Genomic DNA, 20454 nt, shown 5'->3' on the forward strand with positions numbered 1-20454 from the left:
GGACGTCCCCACCTGCTGAAGTTCTCAGCCGCACCGTGTGTAGGGCTTCCCCACTGCCCCCGCCAGCTAAGGCCAGAAAAGGCAGCCTCGAGCTTGGCCGAGGGCGCCTGAAGAGCCCTCGCTCCCTCCGAAGAACCGCCGGCCCGACCCAGCCGTTCACAACCTCAGCCAAGCAGCCACAACCGGTCTACGGGCAGTACGAGAGCCCCTCAGCAACCAGGGAGGACGGGGCCGCCGCCGCCTTTCGCGCGTGGAAAGCGACCGTTGCCGCCAGAGAAGAGGCGCGCGCCAAACAGCTCCGCGCTCACCCACCCACCGTAAATCAAAGCCGCAATCACTTGGCCGCCCGCTCCAGCCGCTCTCGGCGCTTTCTCTGACGTCACCGGAAATGCGCCGCCGCCGCCTGAGGAAAAAGGACGCTGAACCTGTCAAGTGCGCGCGCACCCAGCGTGTGGAGACACTTCCGCCCTCAAACAGAGACCGAACTCCCCCTCCCCCCTCGCTCTGTGCCCTGGCGGTTCCTCGTCACGCGGGGCAAGGGACAAAGGGCAGCTGGCCCGAGAAGCGGCGGGGAAGGGTGGCTTCTTTTGCCGTGCCCCAGGCGTCTGCCCCGCATACGGCGCCCCACGTAACCCGCCCTTTCCTACCTCTACGGGGGCTCTGTCGGCGCCTCCTTCCTACCCAGCGCTCATTGGGCCCGGAAAGCGGCGCGGGGAGCGCGTCATCAGGAAGGCGTCGAGTTTCAGGCAGTCTGTCCGAATCGCAGCGCTGGGCCGCTCCGTAGGAGAAGAGGAAGCGAGCAAGATGGTGTGGGCTGGGCTGTTCTGAGGGTCAGTAAAGCTCGCCGTGTCTCGGCCTCTGCTTCTTTGCTAGATTTTCCTTGCATCACTTTAGGCATCCCACCCGCCCCAGCCCAACCTGGGAAAGGACAGCGCGGTGGGAGATGGGCGTGTGGGTCGGCTGCTATCAAAAGCACCTTAAAAAGCTGAAACTCTTTACAGCCATGTTGTCTAAAAGTAAAATGCAAGAACGCAATCCATGTAATATCCTTCGTTAATACAAGCCCAATAAGACATAACAGGTTTTTCAGGTAATTTTTCTTAAGCTTGGCAATACCAGCATTTAGTGTAGATGCGACAAATTTATTTTGGAAGAAGTTTTACAGTGCCACCACTCGCATCTCTGGTATGAAGTGTTATATAAAACGCACAGCTAGTTTCAGGTGGGTACTTGTGTTGGTCTGCAGTAGAAGAGCAAGATTCGAGTCCAATTGCACTTTAGACACCAACTAGATTTCCAGGGTATGAGCTTTTGAGAGTTAAAGCTCCCTTCATCAGATACAAGGAGAGGTGAGGGGGGTATTTCAAATTAGACTGTCAGGAAGCTGGCTATAATACATGTAATTCGCTTGACAGAGAACACTCCTTTGTCCTGATTCAACCCTATGTGGGGGTAACTCAGTTACAGCAATTATCAAGTGGTAAATTCTTTTTGAACTTTCTATGTTTGAGAAATGCAACTTCTAGGTCAGCAGTGGAATGTCCTGGAAGATTAAAATGTTCATCTACTGGTTTTTGAATGTCATTTTATTCCTTTACATAGGGGCTGACCTGTTTGTCCAGTGTAGAGAGTGGAAAGGCACTGCTGACACTTGATATCATATATCATGTTGGAAGATAAACAACTGAACGGACCTAAGATGATATAACTGGTGTTGATAGGTTCAGTGATGGTGTTGTTAGAATCAGTACGAGGACAGAGTTGGCATCTTGGTTAATTGCAAGCCCGGGTTGCAGAGTTTGTGTCCATTTTGGGAAGTGCATTATTCTGAGTGAGGAGTCGCTTAAAGTTGGGGAGCTGTCTGGGCAAGAAAAGGTTTGCTTCCCAATACCGCCTGTGAGAGGAATATCACGTCACTGTCTAGCATAAGTTTCAGGTCATTAATGATGCGTTGAACTGGTTTGAGCTGGGAAGTGTATGTGACTACCAATTGTGTTCTGATGTTGTTTTATTGGGGCTTATCTTGTAGCAGTTTATCCCTTGGTGTCATTCTAGCTTTGTTAATCTGCTTTCTTATTATATCTAGTGAGCATTGTAATTCTAGAAATCTCTGTTGTTGATTCCACAGGTAAGGATCTCGGTCAGAGGGGTTAGAGTGAATGCAATTGTAGTGTAGAGGTTAGATGTAGACAGTGGATTGTTTGGTGTGTTTTGAATGATGACTGGAGGCATGTAGATAGAAAATGTACTTCCTGTGTGGATTGATTCATGGTGAGACTGATGGTGGGGTGGAAATTGCTGAAGGCCTGATGACATTTCTCCAGTACTTCTTTTCCATGTGTCCAAATGATAAAAATGCCATCAATAAATCTTAAGTACAAGAGGAGTATTAACAGTTGGGAGCTGAGGAAATGCTACTCCAAGTCAGCCATGAAAATGTTGGCATATTATAGTGCCACGTGGGTAGTTTTTTTTGCCATCAGTGCCCCCAGTTATGTGCATGACATCAAACCATTAGGAATACTGTCTCTGACAACACCACAGCTGATCTTGCTACTAAGCTGTGTCAGTTTGTCCTAACTTGCAACAACTTCAGATTTGGTAGTGATCTATTCTTGGGACACATACACAGAACCGCAAACAATTCCAATTTCCTCTTCCACAGCCTGGCTAGCTTGGAAAACTGACAAACTTGATAAATGGGTGGGGGTAGCAAAACATAATTTAGGGCTCTTTTCCCTGATAGCAAGTTCAAAGTACTTCTAATAGGCTACCAGTAACCATGGAATGACCAGAGTGAAAGAGAAAAGGAGGAAAGGAGAGAGAGAAGGGAGGAAAAAGAGTTTCCAGAGGAAAGGAGTGAACAGAGGAATTTACCTATCCACAGTCCGCTGAGCTGGATAGAGTACGTTGTCTGCTTTGATGGTCCAGAGACTGAGAAAAGAGAACCTCAGGCAGGGCTTCTGTAGGTACCAAGGATAAGGTTGGCTGGTTCTAAAGAAGAAGAGTGGAGTGGGCAGCCTGTGAGCTTAGAGGGGATTGAGCTGCCTGCCTTTGGCTGGCAGAACAGCAATAGTTATAGGAGCCCGCACAAAAAAAAAATCAAGGAAATAATTGTAACATCCATTCTACGATGAGAATCTGTGGGTTTTCTGGCTTTGAGTGCGTTAGGAAAGGGGGCTTCCCAGAAAGGTAACAAAGTGATTGCATCTAGGCAGAGTGGGCAGAATTGTAAGTTGGTAGGAGACACATTCAGATAAGGTCAGTAGATGTAATCAAGCCCACCTGGCTGCTTGATAGGAATTAGATTTTGTGCTCAGGAAGGTTTGTCCTCGCTGATGAGATTACATTAAAAGTGGGTGCAAGCCCCTGTAGCAATGGGTAGGCTTGCAGATGTCCCATCAGTGAATCAGTCTCCTGCCCAAAGCTACGGCCACTTGTTAACATGGCATCAGGAGAGCCTTGGTCTTAACTTCTCTCAAGTATGGCATTGCCACTCCAACTTTAGCAGTAATATAGTTGTTTTCAGGTGCTGAACACAAATGGATAGGTTATATGTAATTGTAACTGGAGAAATCAGAATCTTTGCAGTTTAGACTTTTGGTACCTGGATATAATTTATATAAATTTAATTTAAAAATTGCTAAAAGTTTGTTTTTTAAAAAGAGAAATCTAATCTTTTTTCCCCTTTATTTAGAAAAAAAATGAGTGGAGGGTTAGCACCAAGCAAAAGCACTGTTTATGTGTCTAATCTTCCCTTCTCGTTGACAAATAATGACTTATACAGGGTAAGTGCGTGCTTTAAAATTACATTTCATTATTAAATGTTACCCCATTTCTCATTTATATAATATACACTGTGATATGCACTGTAATGTGTGTACGAACATTTGAAAAACATATTTTTGCATTTATAGTGCTTAATCTAAATAGCTGAAAATCTTCATCTTGTATATTTTTTCAGATTTTTTCCAAATATGGCAAAGTGGTCAAGTGAGTATAAACAAGGCATTGTATTTTACATACGTTAATATGGTCCATATCCTGACTTGGATAGCTCAGGATAGCCGAGTCTCGTCAGATCTTGGCTGCTAAGCAGGGTTAGCCTTGGTTAGTAATTGGATGGGAGACTACCAAAGAAGAACAGATTTGCTATACAGGGGCAGGCCGTGGCAAACAACCTCTGTTAGTCTCTTGGCTTGAAAACCCAGCAGGGGTCACCATTAATCAACTAGGCCTTGATGGCACTTTCTACTACCAATGTGGTCCATAATAGTTTATATCCTGTCTCATGGGTATATTTTGTCTAACAGATCACTGACATTTTCTTCTACCAACGTTGTGAATCTAAGCTTGAAAAACTGCTTTTAACAGGTGCAGAATATCCCATCCCATTTTATAGAGTGGATCAAAGATTATATCAGCACTTTGGTGTCTGTCTTATTGCATCTGAGATGAATCAAGGATGTTGGTTCTGACTAGTGTCTTTGGACTGGAATTTTACAGAGCCAGCATGGTATAGCAATTAATCTGAGAGACTTCAAATACCCGCTCTTTCCTTAAGCATGCTGAGCTAGTCCCTTTCTCAGTCATGCCTGCCTCTCAGGGTTGTTGTGAGGATTAAATGAAGGAAAGCAGAACAAGGTATGCTGCCCTGAGCTCCTTGCGGGAGGACAAGATAATAATTACTAAATTATATAGATTAATAGTCTGTGGTTTTAGTTTGGTGACCATAAAGTGGAAATGAGATATTGCATGTAGATGCAGGTGAATAATTATTAAGTTGCCTGGTTTTCATGCTGCCTCTCCAGGCTTCATATTGTAGCTTCCAAGAGTTAATTTCACCCTAAGGACTATTATTTATCAAGATGGGTAGTTGTTATTAAAAAAAAAAGATGGGTAGTTGTGTTAGTCTGTAGCAGTAGAAAGGAGCATGAGTCCAGTAGCATCTATAAGACTTAACAAAATGTGTGATAGGATATGGGCTTTCATGAGTCACAGTTCACTTCTTCAGATACTGTCCTTTAGTCTTTCTTCTTCCTTCTTGACATCTTTGAGAATGTTTGTAGTATTTGAACTTAACACAAAGTGCTTGAGCACTATCTGATTGTATATGAGTTATATTTATCTTTATATAATATTACTTGACCATTTGGTTAGAATTTGAACACATGTTGATTGGATTGGACGTATTGCATGCTGGAGTATTTTCTTATAAGTACACGCACATAATATTTGATAAGAATAAATTTTATTGTATTGTAATTTTTTACATCTAGTATTTAGCAACCATTAGCATAGTGGGGGTTTTGTAGTTAATGGTTTCATACACTGTGATTCCTCCTGACTGTTGTATATAATCACTCCCTGATATTTTGTGGTTGGTTCTGCCTCTGGCAGCAGCCATTTTGTGGTTGTGCTCGCCACTTTGTGTCAGAATTGCAGAGGTTCCCACAGCCTCGAAAAGTTTGGGGACCCCTGTTCAGTAGTGTCAAGCCATTCTCTTTTTCCATCAGTTTTTTTCCCCTTCCTGCTTGGCAATAAGTGCAGCTTTGCAACATTTTCTTTTACCAAAACATCTAGGGCAACTCTTTTTCTGTAAAATACCATGGAAAGTGGTGAAAATTGTTGAAATGTGCAGTCAGGAGAAGTGGAGTGAATGTTTATATCTTTAACAATATGTCATCTGCATCTGTACAAGAGAAGTGACACATCCTGTCCTTCAGAGGAACTTGTATATAAAAGAAACAGTTGTATGTTAGTACTTCTCCTACTCTTCCATTCAGTATTTTGATAAATAATTAGCAGACAGAGACATTAGCACTAATGGCTTTTCCGGAAACTTTGTTCCACCGTGTAGTATAATAGAGCATCTGGATTGTTTCTGCAGTGGTTAAGTCAGGGAGGTTGCAGCTTGGTTTTGAGAGTCGGGTGCAGCTTTCAATACTGAAGAGTTGTGACTTGTGAAATATTTGATTAGTAATTTTAAAAATCTCATTTTGGCCCAGTGGCTGGATATCAGGCTCCTTGCAGCTGTTAATCTTGTGGCCAATGGGATTTTTTCATTTGTGGTGGTGGTGTTTAAGGGAGAAAGTGTTCAGTTTTCTGTGGTTCGAGTCCTGGCACCTCTATTTAAATAATCCTGGATAAAAATGAGGAAAATTTCTCCCTGAGATTCTAGACAGCTGCTGCCAGTCAGATGTGACAGTAAGAGACTGGCGATCTTTCTCGGTACATGGCTGCTTCATATAGGCAGCTGGAGAGGCACTTTGCAGTTAGATGGGGGTGTTCAAGACCTCACTTTGATCTTCGTACACATGCTAGTATTCTGATATAAGCAATAATAAACAGAGTTCTAGGAGATGTTACAATCCATAGGAAATGCCAGACAAACCACAAGTATTTTTTAAATGTATAAAATCTGGAAGGACACCTTGCAGGGTAAGTTCAATACATTAAAAGTTCATCTCTCTTTCCTCAAAGAGAATAATATCACCATTGCAATGTGTTATCAAAGCATGTAAGCACATTCAGACCTTTTTTAATTTCCTGTTTCAAATTAAAGGTCTCCTGAGAGACAGAGGGAAAGGTAGAGGAGCTGATTTTTATTTTGCCCAAAGATGCAAAAACCATTAAATGGGTTAGGGCTCTGTCAAGCAGCATTAAGAGGGAAAAGGTGAGTTTAACATCCACATTTCATGTCAGAGCAGTATTATTTCTGAATGGAAGTTTTTGGTTTTTTATTATTACAGTAATGTTACTTGAGTAAGAGTGCATAAAGATCCAGTTTACATTGTGCATGGATAACAAACAGTATATATGGAGGCAATTTTTTTAATCCTAGTGTTGAGTCAGCTATTGTGTGTGCAAACACCCAAGTGTTTTCAGAAATGGTTTCACACATCTTAACTTCCAGTAGTAAGTAACTAGTCTGTAAGCTTTATTCAGTAGTAGTTATTCAATACTCTTTTTTTTCTATTCAGTCTGTGGCTTCTAGAGACCTTTTTGAATTGCACTTCTTCTGGAAGCTTTCCTTTTGCTCCATGATGTAATGAAGGTTGAATTGGACTCTTGTTTATCATAACACGTGAACTGTGCTTTCCTCTTTGTCAGTAGAACTGGAAATTTAGATCAGAACGTAAAGAATTGTTTAATGAAGATAATGTAACATATTTTCCCCCATACTAATAACTTGGTTGTCCTACTTTCAGAGTTACAATTATGAAGGACAAAGACACACGGAAAAGTAAAGGAGTTGCATTTATTTTATTCTTGGATAAAGAATCGGCACAGAATTGTTCTCGGGCACTTAACAATAAGCAAGTAAGTATCCGTAGATCATTCAGAGGAAGCTTTTAAGAATTCGGAAACATAAGACTATCTTTTTCCTCCTCTTATTTAGCTATTTGGGAGAGTAATCAAAGCAAGTATTGCTATTGACAATGGGAGAGCTGCAGAATTCATCCGCAGGCGAAACTACTATGACAAGTCAAAATGTTATGAATGTGGAGTAAGTAAATGTACCCTGGCTTTAGCAGAAATCTTTACTATTTCTCTTACTCTTACCCCTTACCTGGTGTAACCCAAACCTTCCTTTATATCCTCAGATCCCTTTTTTACCCCCTGTGGCTCTAAAAATTAACTTGCTTTTCAGTCTGGCCTCTTTTTTTTCCTGGTACTTTCTGCTTTACAAATGCTATGTTGTACCTTTCAATGAACAAGTTCTTTGCAACAGAAGTACAGTGTCATTGTTGACAATAGGTTGCAGACTGTATGCTAGATTTTTAAAGAGGGTGGAATGAAATAAGTTGTTTCAAGATATAGTAAAAACAAACTCTGTAACCTGTTGTCTTAAAATAGAATACAGGATGTGTTGTGGGCTTAATTGGATCAGGTTGTGCTGGGTGTAAAACAGGTTCTTAATGCACGCCAAAGATGGAAAGAAAATCACATTCCCCTTTGTGAATGTAAAAGGCGCCAGTTCATCTAGGGGTCTTCAACCTTGTTGAGCCTGTAGGCAGTTCTTGAATTTTGAGAATGCATAGTGGGCATCAGTGCAATATGGCTGCCATGGAAGGCCCACAAAATAGCAGGGCCAATGACACAGTATGTTGGAAGGTTCTGAGCTAAGAGCCCTTCTACAGCAGAGGGATCTGTTTCTGAATTGATGTTACCTGCAGAAACAAAAGTGATACCTCCTGGACTCTTTTGAAGCACCTCCTGCTCCATTGAGATGGAGGAAAGCCAGGACTGTTTTTTTACATTGGTAAAGAGATGCTGTGGAAAAGAAGTAAGTGGGCACCAGGAAACACATTAACAAACATCACATTGGGGAATTTCTTTCCTTTCCGCACTAAATGAGCCACTCATAAGGTTGAAAACAAAAAAAGGTAGTTTTATATTAACAAAGTTGGGGCCACGTTGGTCTGCAAAAAAAATTCCAAGAATAAAGGTTGTATAATGCCTAATTGAACAGTTTTGAAGTGCTTAAAGGCTTGCATACTGTTTTGTTAGTTTAGTTGGTCCTCATAAAAGGGATTATACACAACTTTTGGGTGTGCATCTTTTTTATAGTCCAGTGTTTTCTACCTACAGTTAGAAAAGATTTCAGTCTCTATGCTTTATCATCATTAACTTGAGATGTTTATACCCCATGCTATTTTGCTTTTCCATAATGCATCTTTTCATGTTAGGCATTTTTTTTCTGCTTAAGGAAACAGGACATTTAAGCTACGCGTGTCCTAAAAACATGCTAGGAGAGCGTGAGCCACCCAAAAAGAAAGAAAAGAAGAAGAGGAAGAAAGCCATTGAGGCAGAAGAAGAAATGTAAGTGCATTGATACACATGTAGTTTTTCTTTTCTTTCTTCTAAATGCCTGCTGGTTAAAATACACATGGCTTGGTTTGTTGTCTTTTCTTTGCTGCTCAGCGAGGAGCTGGAAGAAAGTGAAGATGAAGGAGAAGACCCTGCTCTTGATAGCCTCAGCCAAGCTATAGCATTCCAGGTACCAAAATACATATTCTGCTTTTAAATAACAGCTGCCACCATTTTCTTTTTAAAGCAAAGGCAGCTGCAGAGACCCAGAATTTACAGCAGAGAATTGTTGTGCCTTTTCCTATTTGGCATGATCATTGCTACCCTTCTCTAATCCAAATTTTGCCCTGATCCAACAAAAATACTCCATATGCAAAATGAGGAAGCGTGTGAATGCACATGCCAGTTCACCTTGCAAGACTTTTTTGGAACCCATTGAACTGGCAGGGCACATGTTTTCACGTAAATGAAGCTGCCTGATAATTGAGTTAGTGTACTGTCTCCTCTGTCTGGCCATGTCTCATGAAGGTCTTGGGCAGAGGTCTTTCACATCAGGTCTTTCACTACAAGACCCCTTTAACTGGATGTGGCAGATACTGAACCCAGGACCTTACGCATGCAAAGTGGATGCTCTGCCACTTAGCCACAACCCTTCCCTGTGTGTCTATCTGCTGTCTATCTGCACAACTGGGTCTTTAGGTCCAAGCAGCAATTTTCAGGGGAAACGAAACAAAAAATGGTTTTATGCATCCCTGTCACCTGTCTGTGGATGTTGGTTTAGATACAAAGCTGAAGGCTGTGTCTTTCAGGCTTATGTATGAGGCAGTCATAGTGTTAAACTATTTGTCAACATTAATTCCTCTTGTACAAAAAAGGTTGACTTCTGAGTGTCAGAAATTTCCTACAGCTCGGTTACATTATGTGCTTGCATTGGGGATATAAGCTAATATGGAGTTGATGGTGCGTTTCTTTTTCATTAATTACTTCAAACCTGCACCCTATAAATTCCAGTATGCATTTGTTGCACGGGAGGGTGTGTGCGCGAGGGCTATATTTGGCTATAGACTCCATGACACATTATTCTGCTATTTTAGATTAAGAGATCTATATTTTAGACCATCACAAGCTGGTGATTGAGGAATTAACACTGTTCCAATCTTTTTAGTCCTTCTGTTAAACTCCCTATTCCCTATAATCCTCCCAAGAGGATGATGAACACAAGCAGTGAGATGCAATGTTGCATACAAGGTATACATACCCATAGTTCAAATTGTGCCACTAAATGGTAAATGGACTGGTTTGTCAACATTGTTATGCTGTGAAGTGTGCATTACGGAACGTCATGTAAGATTCTGTCCGTCTTCAGTCTTTCTGTTTTATATTAATATCTTACAGCAAGCCAAAATTGAAGAAGAACAGCAAAGATCAACGCAGACTGCAGGAGAGCCTTCAAGTTCTGACTCAAGGCGTCCCCGCATCAAAAAAAGTGCATATTTCAGTGATGAGGAAGAACTTAGTGATTAACTTGTATATTATGTAAATTTGTAAAATAGAGATGTGTCCTGTAGAAGTTTGTGTTACACCTAAAGAAAGGAGCTGCTATAACTAGCCTACTGCTGTAAATAAAAGTATAATGTATTAAGAACACCAAAAATTTCTACAATTCTGAATGTCTCCATGGTTAAAAGTGCAGTATTTTTATGGTCATTGTAACCATCTTTAAAATCAATGTCAACTTTTCCTCGTTGTTTGTTAGATATATTTTAATAAACATTTGCAATTTCTTAAGGAACACTTAGATTATTACTCCTGCAGCCAAAACATAAACATGTCTATTTTGTCACATTACCAAATCAAGAAGTAGCATGATGGATTGTCTCCTAGCTGTGCTTTGCTGCTCAAAAGGTGTGTTGAAGAACTATGTTGTTTTGTTGATCTTCACTGTTACTGTCTCTTTTTAAATTATGTTCTGTAAACTGTTACTCAGTTCAGAACATTTAAGTTAGTCCTGTAAAAAGGGGGAAAATGTTTTTGTTGACTATAGTATAATAAGCAGTCATTTGGCCTATTTTTATATAAGATGATGGGCATACCAAGCTAAACAAGGAGAAGATAGCCCTTCTATGTTACAGAAAGAAGAGACTCCATGCTATAAAGAGAGAAAAGGAAGTAAGTTAGTAGAATTCTGAAAGATTTATTAAGAGAAAAGATAGTTGCACTACTGGCAAGAGAAAAGAGAGATTTCACTATGGCAGAGGGACCAGGGCTCAGTGGTAGGTCATCTGACTGGCATGTGGATTGCAGGTTCAATCCATGGCGTCGGCATTTTTTTAAAAAGGATCAGGTAGTACGTGATGTGAAAGACCTCTTACCTGAGACCATGAAGAGCCACAGCCAGTCTGAGTTTCCAGTGTTGACTTTGAACCAGTGGTTTGATTTAGTGTAAGGCAACTCTCGTATGTCCATGGATTATGGGCATAATTTTAAAAGAGGGTTAACCAGGAACGGCTTTAGAACAGTTAGAATTGTAGCTATGTTCTTCTGAGATTAATGTAGCCCTTTTGAGCTAATAATTAGCGCGGAGGGGATGCCAAGAGTCATTTATACATCCTTAATTTAAATGTGTAGTATTGAGGCTATTCTCCAGGAGAGATCTTCTGACGTGGCTCTTACCTGTACAGGCCTATTTTGCATAAGTTCCCTCTTTCCCTTTTAAGACAAGGATGACAAATATGTGAAGAGCATAAATTGTGAGCATGCATGCACATATTGGCATCCATCTTATGATTTATTTCTACTAGCATATAAGCTACTATATTAGCGAAAGTGGATTTTTTTTCAGTTGCAGTATGCTCTTGCACCAAGAAAAAACCATTACTGCCAAAGAGCTGTTTTCCCTTGCATAAAGTAGTGCTTAGGGTATACACCCCCCCCCCAAATAGGGGAAATATAAATTCGGGATTCAGGAATCCCCCCCAAAATCAGAATTCCTGGAATTCAGTACAGATTCTCTAATTCGGTTCAGCTATATCAGATAAATTTGGTTTAATTTGGCTACTATTTCCCATGGGGAAATCAATCCGGGGGCTGGGGGGGGCATTTTTCAAACAAACTTTATAACATTTGTAGGGAACCTACTCCTGACTATCCTCTAAAGACCCCCCCACCTGAAGTTTTATGAAGATTGGTCCTCAGGGGCCAATTCTCTGGGCCCCCAAAGAATGTGCCCCCCTGCCACTCTCCATTATTTCCTATGAGGAAAACTATCTGGGGGCTATCCAGGGGCTGGGAGTGTCATTTTGCAAGCAAACTCAACCAAATTTGCGAGGAACCTACTCCTGACTGTCCTCTAAAGACCCCTTAAGTTTCAGGGACTTCAGCCACTCAAGTTTCAAGGTGCCTTCAGCCACTCCATTTGTTCCTATTATGGGAAAAACAACAAAGCTGATTCTCGTGCAGAAACATAGTGGGGCCAGGTTGCCATGGCCAAGGCTATGGGCTTTCTGTGTGTGGGACTTGCGTTTCAGAGTGTGCCTTGGCCATAGCAGCCTTTGCTCAGTGTATTTCTGCAGTGGCAGTTTGACTTTTTCCCATAAGAAACAATGGAGTGGCAGGGGGCATCTTCTTTGGGGGCCCATAAAATTGGCCCTGGGGTCCAATCTTAATGAAACTGGAGTGGGGGGTCTTTAGAGGACAGTCAGAAGTAGACAAATTTTGTAGACTTTAATTGAAAAATGCCGTGCCCCCCCCCAACTGCCCTTTGCTTTTTCTTTGCCCCAAACTGCCCCCCCCCAAAAAACTGCCCCTTGCTCTTTCTTTGCTGTTTCTTTGCAGGGAATTTATTTGATTTAAAAATTCAGAATCCCAAATCTGACTAAGGATTCTCTAATTGGATTCAGGAAAGCCAAATTTTGCCGAATTGGCAAAAATTCAACTTTCTTCTCGATCTTGAATTGCACACCACTAATAGTGCAGTCACTAGGTTGTTGGTCTAATTTTTTTCCGTTTACTAATGTGATTATTAAAAATCAGTGTTTACCTGTGGGCTCACAAAAATCAAGCCATATCCAGCATTACCACTTGCATAATAGTCTGTCTGAAAATTGAATTCTTCTTAGTTGGAGATGAATTCCACTGACTTTTTTTGGATATACACCATCAACTTTTCATATTTGATCTGAAACTACAATCATCTGAAAAAGTTCTGTCCTTTGATAAATGAAAATTACAGTCTTGCATCTTAAACCCCTTCTTTATTCTGCCTATTAGGAGTATTATAATATATGATTTATTCAGATAGTAAGTTTATTCCATCTGGAGGGCTTAGAATGGATAGATCTCATTCTATTTTTCCATCTTTTTGTTTTGATTGGGAATATTTATTTGTGAGGCAAGCCCTCATTCTAAATGATATATAAATTGTATGATTGTATTAAACAGCTCCATATTCTAAATTCATCCCATGGTATTTCAATGTTTTAAATGTTCCCTGCCTTGGGGACCCTCAGTGGAAAGATGGCACAGAACTATTTTAAGTAAGTAAAGAAAATCCCAGAAATCATTTAACCAGCAAAGTCATTTCCAAAAATTCTGCATGCTTGAACTTTTGAGTGTCTAGGGGGAAAGGAATGTCTTGGTTATAGAACAGCCATTGTGAATGATTCCCTGTCTATTCTTAGCATACGGTGAGGTTGATCTAAAAGGTTCTGGAGCACGTGCCGCATGCACAGTACTGTGTCATACAAACTACTGTGCATACAAAAGAGAAACATTAGGACACATTTAGAGAAGAGCGTGGCATGTTTATGTATTCTTTGGCTGAAGTGAAGCTGTTTCATAGAGCTTGCATTCGGGCAGAGAGTTGTCTCTTAAAGATGTAGGTCCCAATTCCAAGCTCTTACAGTGTAGCATCTAAGAAGGCCAGTTGTCAGCCAGGAAGTGCTCACATCACCAAGAACTTACTACGCAACATGACTATAAGCAAGATATTCTCTTAGCCTCCATCCCATCTTCAATAGAGGGATAAAAATTTTGATCTCTGTTACAAGGCTGTTGTAAAGTTTACCAACAAGATACATAATTGTTTACATATGCAGTGCCATATATAAGGTGGGGGGAGGGGATTTGGAAAGCAACAAAAGTGAGTGCAGGTCTGTCCATTTATAAAACTGCAAAGTTCTTAAGAAATGAGAGCCAATGCGATGTGATTAGAATGTTGGGCTACAGTCTGAGGCACCCAGGTTCAAATCTCTACTTTGACATGTAAGTTGCTAGGTGACCTTGGGCCAGTCACTCTCAACTTAAATCACCTCACGTAATTTGTATGGAAAAAAGGGAGGAGGGAAGAGGACCCTGTATGCTACCCAGAGCTTAATGGAACGGTGGGGTACAAAGATACTCAATAAGTCTTTAAGCATTCTTTTTGGTAGTGATCAGTATTAACACTCTATTGGACTCTTAAGATTGTATGAACATAAAGCCATTTTATTGCAGGACCAATTTGTTACATCTTGTCTATCTGTAGTACATTCTTGGCAGTCATCTTTTTGCACAGGAACTGCCAATTTTCTGGGAAACAGATGAAGTTGGTAAGTCAGCAAGCAAAGAGTTATAGCAATTAGGTCAATCGGGTGAGATAAAAGCATATATGAAAGTCTTAGTCCCTGGTGAGATTATAGAGGTCATATCAGCCTGAAGCAATTCCTGAGACATCAATGCAGGAATCTTTCTGATTATTATGATGGTTTCTCAGGAGAGTTTCAGATCAAATGCATTGTCAAGGTTATGAGCCCATCAAAGGCAACAGTTAGGAAGTGTAGAGTGGGGAAAGAATTCTGTTATGTAGTGAACCAATTCCCAGGAATCCATTCTTATCAGTATGCAGTTTAAGGAAATTAGAGGACATCCATGTTTAGATATCATAGCAACAGTGGTACATTGCAGGCAGCCACACACTGAAATTGCAATTGAATTTATTATCATTCACGAGGCCACGAATAAGAAGATGCAGTTCTGCAGGTTGCTGAACACCTGGGAACGTTCTATCAGGGCTGAGTAAATGAGGAGTCTAATTAAATGAACCAAAGTGCTTATGTGGTTAAATGAAGATACTCATGGATTGGGTCCAGTACCTGCCCCCCCCCAGTTGGTTTTCTTCCAGAGGTGCATGGTTCCTTATTTAATGGAAGGGAATCATCAGCTTCAAGCCAGAGCCTTTTAAGGGCAGCCTGTACGCAAATGTAAAGGAAATCAGTTTCCATAATGTCATTGAGGAACTCAAAAGTGATACGGACATATAACTTACCAACACAACATTTACTAAGTATCAGCTTACTTGCAGCTCTTTCAAAAACACTTTAAGGTATATGAAACACAGTGGCATCACATTCTAAGCTGAAGGTATATTTTCTTTAAAGAATCATCTCCTTTATTTAGAAGGTTGGATGTTATTCCTAACTCAGGATGCTCACTACTTGAAAAGAAGACACAAAGGAAGATAGGTCTGTTTCCAAGACCACGGTAACTAATTCCAAATTCCCACAAAAGTTGCTTGGTCTGTAACTTTCTATATTATTTTATGAAGTGATGGAGTTGACTTTATAGAGACTGAGGAGCAGCTGTAGCATGGCATGTGGCAATATTTGTTCAAAGAGGAAAAGTAAGCATCTTTCTGGGTATACCCAAGCTCTCAAATGCTCCTAAAGAAGTTCTGGGGTGTGTCAGAAAAAAATCTCTTATAATTTTGGATCTGGGATTTGAGGGGGAAACTTTTACTGTGATTGCTGTGTTTGGGGTAAGCTGTTACCACTTTGGGATACAAATTCACATTTTTAAAAAATTCTATTAATATATTCTATTAATTTGCTGTTTAAATTCCTACACTCTTGAGTGGTCATCATGTGAGTATTCTTTTGGGGTATTTTTTTAAAAAAATTATATTTATTGTGGAAAAGTTAAAAGATATATCAAAAGAAGGAAAGTAAGACATAACAATATCCCAATTATAAAGAGCCAACGGTGGCCTAAACATCAACCTACAACAAAGTAAAAACAGCAAAAAGCATAATAAGCATATTGCTAATCCGTTACATTTTCCCTACAAAACTTCCTCCTTTAATCACCTTGTGCTCTAATTAATGTCTTTTTTCTATATATGTCCGCGGGGGGGGGGGTCAAAAGGGCTACCTCCCACCTGCCGTTTCAAGTGCTGCTTACAGCCACTCAAACCCCTAGCAGGCCTCCTGAAAGAATAGCACTTACCCCTCTGTTGAGACTCACCGGTCTCCGGGTTCTTTTCCAACCTGGGGGACTCTGCACACACTTGGTCAGTCACTCACAGACTCAAGGCTTATATATAAAGATGTTTATTAATTCAGAAAAGTGTATGCAGGGAGCAGGAACCACTCTATTAAGGCACAAGCAAAAGGCATTTAAAACAATAAAAGCTTGGCTATTATATCTATAGCTAACTGACTAAAACTTAAAGCTGGCTAACTTAGCATTTCTCTGATTAAAGCTTGAGGCTCATACTCACAACCATAGTCCATAAACTATACCAGGTAGTTCTGGTCATCAGGCCTAGCATAGAGCAAAGTCTCGCACATGCTGCTGGAAAGGTAAGCATGGAGTCCCACGAAGTCTCAAGTAAGTGTGTTGTTCAAGTTCAGCGCTTCTTCATCATTAGTTCATCCTTGTTACTGAGGGCTGAGAGGAGCCATCTTTTCTATGATTGATAGCCAATCAGAGGTATTCTTGCAATCAGCGTTACTAGCCTGAGAACTGAGAGGAGTACTTAAAGAGCTGAGACTCCCTTGTCTCTCAAGGCCCTTTCCCTAGGCAACAGCTCACAGGTGCAATTAAGTAAAACTTAGAAGCCTGAACCAATGTAGGCAATGAACTTAGGGGGCTCTGCTAGACAATATCTCATCTTTTTAATATCCCAGATCCTTGTTCTTAAAAATCAAAACCACAAATCATTAATTTATTTTTCTTCGTCTCTCGCAGAAAGTCCATAAAGGGTTTCCAATTTGCCATGAATACAGACAATGTTTTGTCTCTAATTAAAGCTGTGAGTTTGGCCATCTCAGCTAAGTCCATCATCTTTCCAGTCCACTCTTCCAATGAAGGTAGAGCCTTGCACTTCCATTTTTGAGCATATATAAGCCGTACCATCATTACCATATATAGAATTAAAATACCATACTCTTTCCAAATTTTTATCCCTAATTCCCAACAAATAGAACTCTGGTTTAAACTGTAGATTAACCTTTAGAATTCTCTGCATTAACATATGTATTTGTAACCAATTTTTTTTCACTTTATTGCAAAGGTGATAAAATGTTCCTTTATGCTGTTCACATTTCCAACATTTATTTGAGACACCTTAACCATTTTTGCAATTTTGTCTGGAGACATATACCACTGATACAGCATTTTATAGAAATTCTCCTTGAAGGTGGAACACAAAGTAAATTTGAGGTCCTTGACCCACATATTTCCCCTTTGATCCATTTGTATATTATACCCAAAATTCTTTGCCCATTTTGTCATACACTGACAGATTCTTCCTCCATATTAAATTTCAACAACAGTGTATACATTTTCATAATTATATGATCATCATTTGTGCATATTTCTTTTTCAAAACTGTCTTCTTTTGCTGAAATCCCCAGTCTTTTTTTAATCCAATTTGAACCTTTCTAGCAATTGTGCATAAAAGAAGCATTGACACTTATAACCCTTAGCCAGTGGTCATTTCGTAGAAAAAGAGCTGGAGGAACTCATTAGCATAACTCATTAGCATAACTATTAGCATATGTCATGCCCCTTGACATTACTGGAAATGTGTTATTAGCATAACTGATTTGCATATGCTATACCCCCCTGACATCACCTATCCTGGCTGATTTGGACCAGGCCATTCAGGGCCGAAATTGGGCCCAAAATGGCAAACAGGCTGAAAATGGCTGAAAAGGGACCCAAAATGGTCAGGATCAGCCCACTCCTGAACAGGAGAGTGATCCACCACCCGTCAAGAGGCCTGATCCGGGCTGTTTCGGCCCCAATTCAGGCTGAAACGGGCCCAAAATGGCAAAGAGTCAGGTGGATGGGGCCACCTGACATGTGACCTCTTTGGGGAACTGCTGGAACTGTGTTCCTGCGCGTTCCCCGTCGAAATGAGCCCTGCACATAGGAAATTTCAGGAGGTGAATGATTGTGATAGCACAATATCTAACAATGTGTGGTTCCAAACAGATGGGCCAGAGTAGAGGTGTTACCACCAAGAATGCCTCTTTACTGACTTATTTGTATGACACATACATCATATACTCATAGACTTGCATATATATGATTTTCAGCACTGTGAAAAAATCACAGAATCAATTCTGATTTCCTAAGAATCGATGCAAGTTACATGTTGTCAGGAGGTGCTTTTAGAAGAACCCAAATGCTTTAAATAGACACAATCGATCTATGGTTCAATCTTATACTATCTGTGTTTGAATTATACCTACCTTTCTTCCACTTCTATCTTGAGTTTATAAGATTCCTAGGATATTGGTAGATTAGCGTAAAAAGAATTATTCTTTTGGTTTTATTAAACATAAATTTCTAGTGCACTTTAGTAATTTAGCTCTTACTCGGGGGGGATACACACACACAAAAGTGGGGAACCCACAAGGACTTGCAGGGGGCATCTCATGTTCCCCTCCTGCACCATGTCCTCTTTCCCTTCCTTGCCCCCTTCAGCCTCTCCCCCCTTTTCTGCTTCCTTTTCTCCTTCCCACTCACCTTTGACCGTCTCCTTATTTTTACCTTTCCCCTTCCACCCCCTGGCAGCCGCTCCCTTATAGCCAAGCTGCATGGTGCCAGCTGAGCTGAGCCAGGCCGAGTTGCATGGTAGGCAACCTGCAAGGAAGGACTTGTGTGAGCTTCCACAGTGAATTTCTCTCCCTCCCCCTGCATCTGAACAGCTTCTCTGGGGTGGGGGACAGGAGACATCAGGAGGGGGGAATAAGCAAAAATTGACCTCTGTTGTGCCACATTTTGTTTTGTTTTGTTGCTGGATTCAACCTCATGTACAATAATAATTTTTTAAAGACAGATTTTATTGATTACAGACAGATAGGGTTATTTGTGCTTGCGCATTTCCGTTTGTATGTTGAACTCATTTTAATCTTTCATTGTTCTTATTTTTATTAACGTAAATGAAGATCAAACCAAGACTAGGACAACATGTAAATGACGATAGAGGATCAGTGTTTTAAAAAAATCAATGCAGCTCAGTCAACTTGAAGATTCCAACCACAGTTTCCCCTACAAGGTCAAAGCCTGTAACTTTAGGAGAACTGATTAGTGGTCTTCTGTTCCCACTAAGAAAATGGGATTGATCTCAGTGCCACCCCTTTAGTCATGTTTGTATGCCATCTGAGAGGCAAAGATATGTGCTAACAGAGTATAACTGAAAGGTGTTTGTGTTCCTTTAATTCATAAGGCTGCATGTTGAACAACTGTATATCAGCATATTCTTTATTCGAATAGTGTGTGAAAACTGAGTGTACCTTCTGCCAATGCTAATGACACAATTGAACTTACACTCTAACAACTGAAATTCTAGATAGGCTCAGGAAATGTCTGGGGTTTTTTTTTTCCTCTTTCACCCTGGCTTACAATCCAGCCGACAAGGATAGATGCAGCTTTAAATGCTTTGCTGAATAATTGATCATCATCGCTCCAGGCTACATCAGGGGATGAATAGCGGCATGAGATGCAAAGGCAGAGTCTCCCTGCTGATGTTCTTAATTGGTAAACAGATCATTTCAACTAAATAATAGATAAAAAAATAAATTTCCTCAGTGCTAAATACAACCTTATATTTTCCACGTTTGCTCTTCTGAATCAGAAATGGCAGGGTATTTCTTTCCTTTGCTATTCTGGCACTGTGTCCTTTTGAACAATCCTAGGTTCCTACCAAAATGAAATCCTTTCTTCTCATCTTTGCTTGGTGAGAGCCAAAGCTGACTAGAACAATTTCACAGAGGCTAACTCTGAGAATTGGCTCTTCATATCATTTTATAGAAACAAAGTAGACACAGTTGAAAAGACAGGGAGTTACTTCAAAGAAGCTTCCTGGATTCCCCCTCACCCCCCATAGGAATATAGTACAGAATGGCCTGGGCTTACACTGAGAATCTCATTAATATAATTACTGTTCTCAAAGGAACAGATGACAATTTCATTGTAATTGGGGGGATGCTTGAAACTATATTATTTTTCTCTCTACAAATATGTCTGAAATGTTCTCTATCAATCTATTATTGCCAGATAATGAGATACAAATAGCACTTTGCAGACTGAATGGAACTTTGCCCGCTGGCCATAGAATTATAAGAACTTTTCCAGAGCAGTCCTAAGTAGGTATGACATTCCTTCGTCCTTAGACAGTAGAAATGGCACCAGAGGCATTTTTAAAATTCAAAAATAACTAACATTTATTTATTTAGAAGGGAAAGGTCAAATGAAAGCAGGAGTTGAAAATTTATGAGGTAATTCAACATTTTTTTGAGGTAAAATCACAGACTTCAGTTCTTAGGTTCTTTATAAATTCTTAACAGCTTATGTTTTGAGGCTTTGGTTCCC

General features: G+C 40.5%; 2 protein-coding genes across 10 annotated transcripts in view; one reads left to right on the forward strand and one right to left on the reverse strand.

Annotated features, from left to right (window-relative positions):
• Positions 1-669, reverse strand: part of PPHLN1 (periphilin 1) — a 71256-nt gene extending 70587 nt beyond the window's left edge. For 2 of the 6 annotated variants that reach the window (XM_054988075.1, XM_054988069.1), the window contains exon 1: positions 317-368. The gene's annotated coding sequence lies outside the window, so the exon portion shown is untranslated. Of the gene's footprint in view, positions 1-12; positions 153-316; positions 378-647 lie in introns of those variants that run through there. The other 4 variants (XM_054988072.1, XM_054988073.1, XM_054988076.1 and 1 more) reach the window with 4 other exon arrangements.
• Positions 463-10606, forward strand: ZCRB1 (zinc finger CCHC-type and RNA binding motif containing 1). Of its 4 annotated transcripts, XM_054988077.1 has the most exons (8): positions 469-830; positions 3698-3788; positions 3965-3993; positions 7212-7323; positions 7403-7510; positions 8714-8826; positions 8929-9004; positions 10210-10606. In XM_054988077.1, exons 2-8 carry the CDS (start codon positions 3705-3707, stop codon positions 10336-10338), a joined length of 651 nt encoding a protein of 216 aa, XP_054844052.1. In that variant the 5' UTR covers positions 469-830; positions 3698-3704; the 3' UTR covers positions 10339-10606. The 4 variants fall into 4 exon arrangements, with proteins under 4 accessions (XP_054844054.1, XP_054844052.1, XP_054844055.1 ...); XM_054988079.1 differs by lacking the exon at positions 8929-9004 and having other exon boundaries at positions 463-830; XM_054988080.1 differs by lacking the exons at positions 3698-3788; positions 3965-3993.
• The last annotated feature ends 9848 nt before the right edge of the window (positions 10607-20454 follow it).

The sequence above is a fragment of the Eublepharis macularius genome, chromosome 9, assembly GCF_028583425.1.
Source record: "Eublepharis macularius isolate TG4126 chromosome 9, MPM_Emac_v1.0, whole genome shotgun sequence".
In the NCBI taxonomy this organism is placed as follows: domain Eukaryota; kingdom Metazoa; phylum Chordata; class Lepidosauria; order Squamata; family Eublepharidae; genus Eublepharis; species Eublepharis macularius.